This window comes from Branchiostoma floridae, chromosome 11, assembly GCF_000003815.2.
Source record: "Branchiostoma floridae strain S238N-H82 chromosome 11, Bfl_VNyyK, whole genome shotgun sequence".
NCBI lineage: Eukaryota > Metazoa > Chordata > Leptocardii > Amphioxiformes > Branchiostomatidae > Branchiostoma > Branchiostoma floridae.
The window spans coordinates 6,860,165-6,872,237 of NC_049989.1; the positions used below are offsets into that span (position 1 = coordinate 6,860,165).

The 12,073-nt window shown below is 42.7% G+C and overlaps 1 protein-coding gene across 1 annotated transcript; it reads right to left on the reverse strand.

Moving 5' to 3' along the window:
* Positions 1 to 3,627: 3,627 nt before the first annotated feature.
* Positions 3,628 to 11,684, reverse strand: LOC118426442 (myosin light chain kinase, smooth muscle-like). Its single transcript, XM_035835821.1, has 10 exons — positions 11,463 to 11,684; positions 8,758 to 9,003; positions 8,302 to 8,440; positions 7,441 to 7,716; positions 6,792 to 6,942; positions 6,164 to 6,424; positions 5,743 to 5,855; positions 5,137 to 5,224; positions 4,629 to 4,751; positions 3,628 to 4,255 (listed from the first exon to the last, which is right to left on the reverse strand). Exons 1-10 carry the CDS (start codon positions 11,600 to 11,602, stop codon positions 4,074 to 4,076), a joined length of 1,719 nt encoding a protein of 572 aa, XP_035691714.1. The 5' UTR covers positions 11,603 to 11,684; the 3' UTR covers positions 3,628 to 4,073.
* Between the last annotated feature and the right edge of the window lie 389 nt (positions 11,685 to 12,073).

The window sequence follows — 12,073 nt, forward strand, 5'->3', positions numbered from 1 at the left end:
AATCCAGGGTTAAATCCCTATGGATTTAGGACACTCCCTTTGTATGTTGTCTTTTTCAACGAATGGCTTAGGCTCAAATCCTACATAAACCTCCCCTTATCGTCAAGTCGCTTACGAACGTAAACATGTAGTCGTGCTTCTGTTGGAGAGACATAGCTCTGTATAGAAAAGCATGACTATCACAGACAAATAGTTAGAATTCTAAACAAATCAGTAGGATTTAGAATGACTTTGAAAGGAATGTGAGTGGAATGGTACCAGTAGTTTGACATCAGAACCTGATCAAAGTTTTACGAAGTAAGGTTTCTTCCTCATTAATGTAACCGCCACTGTATTTTATTCTATTGTAAGTGCATATATTGATGTATGCTTGTATACTTGTTCTTAACTGATGTGAACCTATGTGCCTGAAATGAAGAATAAAGTAAAGTAATGTAATTGGGAATTATAAGACGTTATTACAGGTGTAACGACCATCTCAGACCCCGGAAAGCCCGGTCCTTCTGCGGTGCTACTTGGAAGGTAACAGGAGACTGAGGGTGTGGCGGGGGAGGGAACGGGGGAGGGTAGCCTGACATTAGGGCAGGCTTGAGAATATCAATATTTTGATGACTCGACGGCACGTGTCTGCAGCTGGGGCGGATCACAGCGCGGAGTGATATGCCGATGATGACGTAGGACACATCAAAACATCAGTAGTCATGGCAGGTGCACAGATCGATGTCGTGCTCTTGTAAATATATGAAGATTGTAATCTGTATATACAAGACGGAACAACAAATGCATCAAAATAGTTTTAAAACGTCAAGCATTTATCGCGCCTTTACACGCGGAAACCCCGAAAAGCATAAGTTTTCCTTTTTCGGACAAGTCGTATTGTATGAAAATAATTATTTGTTCGACGGATTTTGCCCTTTTCTTTTCATTAGTCCATGAATGTTATTTATATAAGAGCTAGGTATAGTCCGTATAAAACGTAATGTATCCGTATTATCCGTATAAAGAGGTTTTGTTTGTTTTTGTTAAGTCCAAACGACCATTTTCGGGGTAATGTGCTCGCCAAAATTTGTTGCCCCTTCCTTGACTGGAATTGCCGGATGCTACAATGACGACATGCCATTACACCTTGAGTAGTGCCATTTGATGTCTGTTTATGATGTATTTTTGTTACCCCCAAACTGACCCACGCTCGACACCTGAGTCTATCTTGGCGGTAACCCAAGGAGTTTGTGGGTTTGGGTGGAGTAGGTTTGCGTGTCAAGTTCGCGCGGTGGAGATGATGTAATAGGTTTGTTGACGTCTTTTCTGGACCAGGATGTGTTGATGTAAACACAACACCCCCTCCACGGGCGGTCCGCGTCAGGACATGACCGGGTCGCTGAGGCGAGTACATGTATACGGCATCGGTCAGTGAAATCCCTAAAGGGAGTGCGTGACCATGAGCACGGTGTTCTTACCTGCCATACGGTGAACCTTTTAAACCACGCCAGATTTTAGACCATAGGCGTTGTTACAGCGGTTTGGGGCTCCTTTTCAATGATGATGAAATGTTGCCCAGGTCGTATTTTTTCGCTATTTAGGCTCATATTTTAAATATCCATGTTCAGGATTCTCATCAATGAAGAAACTGTATGATTTATGATAGACTCCTCATGGGCTTCGATTCATCAAGTCTTCTTCAACTGTTAGTTAAAAACTAGTCAACCAGTAAAAAAGACGTTTATAGGCCATATTCATGTAAATGTTTGTTTTGAATAGCCCATTCAATGACCAAATTTCTAATTTTGATAGTGAAATAGTTATAATAAGGCATTCACTGACATAAGCGCAAATGGTAATCAGTCCCCCATAGTTTACACTGACATTACCATGATCTGGAGTCAATGACTCCGCAATCTAGCTATATAGGGTCATGTTGATGTTGGTTCGGGTATTCCGGGTCGATCTTGGTGCGGATATTCCGGCGTTTCTATGGTCCAGTGACTTCTTCATCCGGCAACCGCCATGACAAATACAGCAAACGGAATATTTACGTCTGGATATATGACACGTAATTGAACAATGGTTAGAAAAAAAAAACTTTTCCCATTCTTCTAAAAACTTTGGATACTTAAAGGCTAAAAGGCTAAAGAAAACTGTCAACGTATGTACAGAGTGAGCAAGAAATGGAGTTGCATCTTGAGATTGCAAGTTTAATTTGGTTACAAACCGGTCATCGACATCGAACGGTGGAACTGGTAGCATTCTCTCAAAAATATGTCTGCTGTTTTCACAAGCAAATAGAATTGCTTTATCACAGAGAGTATATATTCTAGTATCCAGTATCAACTTAACACGTTTCCAGAATGTTGGTTCTCGTGAAAGAAAGCGTTTGAATATGCGTATGTACTAGATATCGCGTTCTAAGTAAAATTTCCTGTCACACAATGCCGTTGTTGCTCAACGTATACTCGACTCCACGGAAGCCAGGTACAGGTTAGAAACTTCCAGGATGCCGACATACTAGGAATACCTGGGACTATTAGTTTAGCGTGACGAAATATAGATTCGGTGACGTTGTTTTTCCACAACATTTTGCATCGCTGTTGCCATATTTATAAAAACATTGCGGCCGCCGCGGCCCAGGTAAAACGTAAAAGGATGTGGCTACGAAGGACATTGACCCTAAGAAAACTGCTACTCATCCAGCTAAGTTTTGACACCATCGTCATCATTTAGCGAGAGTGTAAGACATGCCGAATACCGTTCCAGGGAAGGAAACGCTTCTGTGCCAATAACGTTACATCGTGTACAAAGACGGTATCACTTCATAGGTGTTATGTACAGTGGGCAGGTGTGTGATCGGACTGGGCCAGGATTTTGAACTATTGTCAAAACAACGAAAGTTAGGCACAGAGTTCACTTGTTGCTGCAGTCGTATTACGATAAGAATCTCACATCTTTAAATATATGCAGAGTCGCCCTTAGCGATGTCTGTGTTACCTTACACAACCTCTAGCTGTCAGCCCCCTCCCACCACCAGTGGTAGCGCTGCCAGGAGCGTGATTAGTCGGCCTGAGTCGCCTTTAGCCTGCTTTCTAAAGGTCGCGCATGTCAGCACTTCAGAGAAACGCCTCTGCCCAAAGTAGTGACTACATACTTCAAGACTTCGGCTGTAGTCCATCAGTCAACATTCGTCGTGTTTTCTCATCTTTTGCTTCCCAAATACAGTTATGCGATGTAGCAAAAATCTCAGAGTTAACCATAACTGTGTAGTGACGAAACCTTTATATCTGTTGCATTTTGTCTGTCAACGTGCGGCAGTTTATACTCTAAAACATCTGGAACATGTACAGAAGCCAACTTTGTTCAATGGAAATCTGTACTTTGTTTTTGCCTTGGGAGCAAACCTATATTTGCCATGAACTTGAAGAAGCTCAGTTCAGAACGTGTTTTAAAACACGCAGACAAGAAACTTGGGGGTCTTTGGTGTTTTCGGGTGTTTGAAATACCGCCACGTCTTGGACAATGCTTTGAAAACCAAACCCCGAAGCTTAGATCCAGAACAAGCAAGAAAATCTGTCCCTCATACCAAGCCAGCTTATTTAAACCAAAGTATAGGTATCTAAAATAAAGAAGTCAGCCTTGTAAATGATAGTTACGTTTCTCTTCTACTGTTGCAATGGGTATCTATAGCTAGTATAATTCTATGTTCTACATTTCTCATCCGTGTTTACTTGTACAAGTCTATATGTTAATACCGAAAACTTCAAAATACAAAACGGTTCCCACAAGTTAACACTGATACAGTAACACGTCGAGCTGGTAGGTCAATCTCAACAAATCTAAGCCTTCACGATAACTGTCTTAAGTCAAGTTACACGGTGGAATATTATTATTGTGCTAAACCAAATTCTCTTTCCTAACGACTTTACAAAGCGCTATCGCTGCCGTTCAGGTCAATCTCTTCAAAACTGAAAGCGTGGACGAAATGTCCCAGTGTAATATGATTATTATGTCTCTCTAGTTTTTTTCTTCTTTTTAAGTGGAAGAAGATAGCGCAGTCCAATGAATCAACGGAAACGGAAGTGACGTCACTTGAGCTCGAGTTTGAAGTCACTGCTGATCTCACCCATGGAGTTGTGTGCGACGACCTTGTAGTCCCCAGCCTCGCGTTCTGTGACCTTCCCTATCTCCAGTTTGTACACACGGCCTTTGTGCTCGATCGTGTACAGGCCTCCTCCCATCAGTGTCTTCTTCTTGTGGACCCAGTCAACTACAGAAAGAAATGTCATGTCATTGCCATAGTATTCAGATCATTTATTCAGTTAATCAATCTTCGAAACATCTGTGTTCATCAATAGACATTTTTTTTATATCCAAGGGAGACCAAAAAACATAGTCATAGGGAAATTGACATTTTTCAAAGAAATCTAACTAAAAAGGATCTAGATAAAACCAACTCGTCAAATCATAGTGGTGATATATATATAATAAAGTCTGATAAAATCTTGTAAATCTAAATAGTTGTTAACGCTTTATACGATTACGATCGAACCCCGTGCTTTACCTATAATGTATAACGTACCGAAGACTAATGCTTTTGCGTAGAAAGTTGAAAAAAATGCCGGAAAATGGAGCTGACATACTTGTTGGGGCCGGTGCGGCATCCACCTCGGCGTAGAATTTAGCTGAGGAGCCCTTGGCGACAGAGATGGACTCCGGCACCAGAAACCACTCAGGCTTGGCCAGCTTACGCACGCCGCCCTTTTCTGCAGTTGCAAACATGATTTTAGAGTCAGAGCGCACATAAGATGGTACATGTTACCGCTTCGTCGTCGATGTTCATTTTCACAAGTGGATTTGCAGACTCGGTATAGAAACATATTTATAATTTGTTAACATTTACCGGTACTTCCTTTAACTACAATGATTACCACATCATATGTAAACATTGCTTGACATTGCTCGGTGCGTGTGTGCAGCACGATTTTGATATTGAAGTAACATTGCTGCGGTGCAAATCGGAATATCTACGAAAAACAACTATGAAGGGCAATACATGCAATCTGAACAAATTCGATAGAAGGCGCTTCTGTCAACGAGCCACCTACTTAGTTGCTGAACTGTAAGCGTATTGATGATAATGATACTTACTCATCGTAAGCCTGAAAGCCTGCTTGTTCGTTCCCCACTTGTCCCTCGCAACACAAGTATATTCGCCTGCATCCTTCAAAGTTGCGTCCTACGAAACAAGAAGACAAACAAAAGGCAAACATGGCGCTTGCTCCTGTTTGAAAATCTGAAACGAAATTGACAAACTTTGCTACCTGTGATTTTGTCTCTTCAATTCACAACATTCTGTCTATTAGAGAAAAGTGTGATAGCACCCCTCTATCACATTAACTCACTAATTATAGGTAAAAGATGATATCTATTTGTGAAATAATGTGATAGCACCCCTCTATCACATTAATTCAAGAGTAAAAGAACAAAGATTAAAAAATGGTCTAAATTTGTGTCTACTTACTAACTTGAGAAAAATGTGATAGCGCCCCTCTATCATATTAAAGTACTAGTAAATAGACAATTACTGAAATAACATTTCGAAAATAAGTTATCACAACTTTTCCAACTATCACCATTTCTGATTATAAGATAAATAATCAAGGCTTCTCATCAATCATTTCCTCCATGATGATGATAAAACATACAGTTAGCAGAGTAAACGTCGTATAACGTTACATGTGTTAAGACCCTCACCTTGATAACCAGGGCGAAAGTGTTGCCGTCTCGTTCAAAACTGATCCCTTTAGTTTTGCTCTCGGCGACTAGTTTCCCCATCTGTTCCCAGACCACTTCATCCGGGACGTCTCCTGTGGGAACAAATCATGGAGAACTGGCGACATTTGCAAACAAACGCAGAAAACTTCCCTTTGCAACTTTAATACACGTATCGCCACACATGTTCACGTTTTGAACTGCTTTACCACTGGTCACAAGTTGACGCTGATACAAATACACAGAAATTATTTTAGTTGTAGACAGTTAAAGTTGTTATTTTTCTTTATTCAATGCCTAATTATTCACTTTAGAAATGGCCGTTTACTTTGATTTTGATCATTTTTGAACCTGTATTTTCTATAGAAATGTAAACCGTTACTAAACGATCGTGTCTGCCTACCTGTAAAAGTGACCTCAATCCTTGCCTCCTCCCGTTCCTTAGCAACAAACTCTTTCCTCAGATTCTCGTCAAACAGCGACCGTGTCCTCTTCGGTTCCTTGGGCTCCGGCGGTGGGGTGGGTTCCCTGGGGGGCTCGGGCTCAGGTTCAGGGGGAGGAGGGGGTGGAGGTTCCTCCTTCTTCTCTTTCTTCTTCATCGGCTTCCCCACCAGGCCTCCCATGATGCACCAGTCAGGCTGCGTCCACAAATCGTCGGTCGACTCTAGAAAATCAAATCATCAATATTTCCAAGCTCATCAGAATTTAAACTTACGATCCGACTGAAACCTGTGACGTACAGTGTTGTAAACGAGAACCCACAGACTTTTTCATGATGAATGACCCATCACTCCTACCACGTGACTATATAGACACGTCACTCCGGTAACCGGTCAAACATACCCGATGAGACAAGATGGGTCATCCGTTCTGAAGAAGACCGTTGGGTCACAATATGAACGTGACAAACGCAGTTTTCTTACTATGCTTTCCATGTTTAGTCTATGTCTTATGCTTTAACATTCTTATATGGATTGCTATAAATTTAGAAGTTGAAAGATTAAAGATATCTACGCGACTGGCCTGCCTACCTGCCACTTGCAGCACAGTGTTGCAGCTGGTGGATCCCAGCTGGTTGGTGACCACGGCTGTGTACGTGCCTGCGTCATCCACGTCACATTCTCTGACGTACAGCGTGCAGACGCCCTGCGCCAGGTTCACTTTGTACTTCTCTCCGTCAATCTGCGCGAGAATGGATGGGATTGTTTCATCGTCCTGAATTAAATTCCCTGGGATATCATTTCTCATCGTCAAACTGAGCCTGTGTGATATGATGGAGGGGATCGTTTTATTGTCCAAAGTTACATTCGAATTCTTTCGGATATAATTTCCAATAAAAACAGTATGTTAGATCAGTCGATGAAACAGATGTATATCATCGCGCCTAACAGAACACGAATGAATTGATATCCAACAGAATGTATTACAACATTTGCACAGAATTCTACTGATAACAGCTGCTTCATCATTCTCTGAGTGGGATAATGCGGCTTCATTTGTGCAAGCATACTTATGTGGTCCTATTGGCATTGGAGACTATCACGGATTGCTACGCCGGAATCATGAAGAATGTCATGAAAATTCGGGTCCAAATTTTTGTGTTGGAACCTACAGTTCAACACTTTCCTTGTATAGCATGTATGTACTAATGGCATGACTACTAGTATATAAGTAAGCTACCTTTATAGGCTGATCTTCCTTCAGCCACTCTATGGTAGGCTCGGGACTGCCTTCCACGGCACAGGTGAAGTAAGCCTCGTTCCCCTGCACCACGATGCACTTGGGCCTGGGGCGGTGCAGGAAGGTGGCGGGGTGGTCCATGAGGGCCTGGCGGGTCGCCGTGCGGGGACTCTCGTGCAGCCAGGAGTAGTCTCGGCCACGGGGAGTGGCGCGGCAGCTCGACTCCAGGTACCGCTTCCATTCGTACGTGTACGAGCGGTCAATCTCGTCCTGGGTCTGAAGTGGTACACAATAATATTTCATTCGTCCTTCCAGTGGTGTGCTACCGGACAGGTGGTTGGCCACGTACTGTATCAGTTTTAGCGGTCCACTAATATGCATCATGTTGGAGTAACTCAGTTCTAATAGAAGCTGCTAGGGAACCAACACCAAAATTTTACGATCACCTCTTCCCCAGGGCTAGACCTGTCCATCACTAGTAAAACATTGATATAAGATGTAGTCTTAAGTTATCCTGTTGAGAATCCCACTAATGCAGGTTTAGAAAGAGTTCGAGTCGTCCTGGCGGAAGCAAAATCGATCACACTGGTAACCGGTATCTTGTTAAGGATATTGTCATTCTCAGAATATTCCTATTGTAGGGGTCAGGGTACATGCGTATGTATAAGATATACACGGCACAGCTTAGGAAGTTGGTGATCCCAAGGTGCATACAGACTAGGACAACTAAATATCACCCTAACGGGTCTGAAAATATGATGAAGGCTTCAGCGAAAGCTACAGTCTACTTAAGATATTAAGAGGATATTCGCTGTAGGGTCTATAACGTGAAACAGACAAAAAAGACCGTCCAAAACCGACCTCGAGAACCTGCTGGCGCAGAGGCACACGGGAAGGTTCCTTGTCGTCTATCCAGACGTCCTTGCGGTGGCTGCGCCAGCGGGGGTGGGCGTCGGGCGGGCCGTGGTGCGAGTAGTCCCGGGACCACTGGTAGTTGTACCTGAGAGGCAGGTGATAACGTTATCAGTTACTTTCTGAGAAGATACGGGGAGGGAAGATGAAAACGTTCTTTGATAGTCCGTTGTCATGACAACGACCAAACAGAATGTTACGCTATCTTTCCTCCCAATATCTGCTTGGAGATCACTTCAGTATACTAGTATGTACACCTAGAAGTCCACAACTTGAAAACGAACGATTTTGGCGGAGTGACGGGGTCCATCCAATGTTAGCGATTACATTGGTTGTCAGGTCACTCGGTTGGTTGGAAAAGTAACTGCATGTCAAATTGAATAAAGCACAGTTAGAATTCTGTACCTGTCCGCCAACCAAGCATGGTAGGCTCCGTAGTCGTACGACTCGTAGTCTCCTGAGAACATCTGGCCGTACCCCTTCCAGAGCCCGGGCGTGCGGTCCGGCTCAGGCGGGGGTGGGGGCCTGTATGTCCCCGAGGGAGGCCCGCTCATGGTACGGTACCGCCGCCACATAGACTTGCTGTACGGGGTGGCGGCGCTCGCGTCTGGGGAGACCACCGCGCCCGTCTTCTGACCAGCACCAGGGTCCCTGGGAATACAAGTTCGTCACCGTTTGGCGATTCGATTCTATATACATGTACATTTTAAATGGCAGCTGAATGATTCTATGTCGAAAATCTATTGGTGCTTGTAGAATATCTTCTCGGCCTCATCCAGAAATAATAAGCACGGCTCTTATTTCGAAGTCTTTATAAATGTATACCAAAATTCAAGTTATTCATTATCATTTATTATGATCACTTCTTTAATTGCAGGCTACACCCAATAGCGTTAGGTAAGAGAGAAGGAAAAAACATGGACAATTGAGCTGCGACCTGAGGTGTGCGGGTCAACTTGCTTTTAATTGCTCTGCTGGAAGTCAGACACTTACGTCTTTCTACTTGAAATACGAAGGGAATCCTTATGAAACATTTTCACAATGTCTTCGAAGAATTTCCGGCATGGGAACTCGACCCACACATGTCTGATCACAGTTCACCCTTGTTTTTCTCACCGCTTATCTACTGATTTTCAAGAAGACGTTGCCTGCAAGGTAATGAGTGAAATGATTTAAAATTTGGATGATATGGATAAAAGGCTTCATACCGTACGATGTGCCCCTAAATTTGAGTTGTGCTTATCGTTTCTGGGTGAGGCCGAAAACTTATTAACCTGCCCTCGTACGTGTACATCTTACATGGCGACATTTTTCCGTAGGGTGTCGTGTTTTAATCAATGGTGTCAGTTGTCCTGAAGAAACTCTTTTACTCTTGTGCTCTTTTCTGTGACGATCTGTCCTCTTAAACAATCAATGTTTTAAGGAAAGATATCGATGCATAAATTGCATCTTTGCTTCAGCTTTTTTACACGGAGGCAAACAATTTCCTTTAAGAAAATTAATAATTCACAGATGATAGTCAACACAGTATATCATATGGATATGTCGATGAATGTTATTTCTCTCTAATGCGACCTAGAGGTGCAATCCTACAACAAACCGTTGTACACCGCTGTATTTTATGACCCGGCGGCAGTAGGGACCCACATTTAGCTACACATATTATATATGTGACCTAATGACTTTCGACACGCGCACACTTTAACCTCGTGCCATATACATACAAGACCCTGAAGCACTTACATAATTTCAAACCGTGGAACCCTGTGCCGTGGCACGGACATACAAGACCCCGTAGCCCCCACACGTACACAATGCAACATATGGTTACGTCACAGCATAGGGCGGGGGCATATGTATGTCTCCTATGCAATAAATTATCTGTCAAAGATCACTACATCTTCAACGATATGTTTGATTCTCTGCTACTGTCTGTTCTCTAGCTCCTACTGTGGGTTTCTGAGTATGCTACGGTTTCAGTTACAAATGGTATTGTTGTTTAACTTTTGTGCATCGAATTAAAATTGTTATAAACTTCTGGCCTATTTGAAGTATTGAGAATCTAGGGACTATGATAGCTACAATGTATTGAATGGTTAGGTTGGTCACAGAATTACAAGGGAAACTTCAACAAGAATCATATGAGTCTTGAAAACAGACCAGCGACACGTCTGCATGGATTGGAGGGGGTCCAAGTATCATATACCGCGACCCTCTGGTTCTGTTACATATGAACTGTTTAGCTGTAATCGATAACTGTGTTTATGAGACACTAAAATAAACTTCCAACCTTCCAAAACACAGGATATCAAACATTAACAAGCTCCCCTAGTGGTGACAAAGATTGTCAACTTGTGCACATCAAATTTGACCTATTACACAAAAATACAGACGACATTCAGTAAATTACAGATAGCAGGTTTACAACTGACATCGTTATCAATGGACTAAAATTCTTTATTTTACGGACTAAAATTCTCCATTTTACGAGATCAGACATTGAAAATAAAGAGCGACGTGGGAGACTTTTGGATGACATACATTTACTATATGGATGTTGCTTTTTATCGCATATCATGGACAGGCTACGTGTGCAGATAAAACTTTGACACATCAAAAAGTGGACGTTCAACTTGACCTTGCCATACTTCCATGTATTCTTACACATACGTCCCAATATATAGATGACTCATAGAATGTTCTATATCGGTATGGGATTTTGATATTCATAGACAAACACTTATACAAAAGCTTAACGAAACTATAAACACTTTTCAAAATACTTTTGCATTTCAAAACACCAACACCGATCGCTATCTTTGGATGACGAGAGATATACGCTTAGGGAATAAATTCAGTCCGTCAAAGCTTGTCATAACTCATCTGAACTTGGCCCTGATTATGAAGAGTGTGGACAGGTATAAATAGAACTGATAAAGTACAGAAATATGTCAATATAAAGACAAAATCATTTGTCATCAGAAAATGTAGGTCATGGAGAACCTTGTTACTTCAAAAAGTATCAGTTTTGCGCAATAATTCTTGAGGAACATTGCGCATGGTTATGATGGCATGATGTTGATACAAAGAAGGAAATTGCCTCCACCTACCATCGCAGTACAGGTTGCGGCGATCCGAAGACTTCCAGACGAAAACCAGCTATCCCGCCGCTCGACAACCCGACTTCAACAGCACCGGCTTCCTTCTTCACAACCGGGCGGGAAGCACCCACGTAGTCTACCGAGCCCATGTCTGTACAAGTCCCGCACAAGCTTAGCCCTTCTCCGAGACCCACCCCTGAACAACACCCAAAACTTTTATTACACTCACAAATTCCTGCAGACGTATCATAGCGGCTGGTTCAATATTTAGAAAGGTCGTTACTCGGGAGGTAAGACGAGCTGGGAGCCGGTGACTGACAGGACTATCACGAGCCGGGAGCCGGTAACTGACAGGACTATGCTCGGCTCATTGTGCGGACATGTCAGGCATGGAAGCTATGGCTGGGTGGTACGCGTGTGTTTGACAGACATGCGGGTGGGATGAAACGGTGATTTATGAATAGTACCTTTAGTAGGGCAGAAAAACAGCACCTATACATAATACAGGATTAAAGCGCAGCATACTCCTAATATGGTAGTCCCACAACTTTATTACTCCGCAAGCAAACAATATCGCATACCGTGGTAGAAATGATCTTTGAAAACTATGCACCAAAATA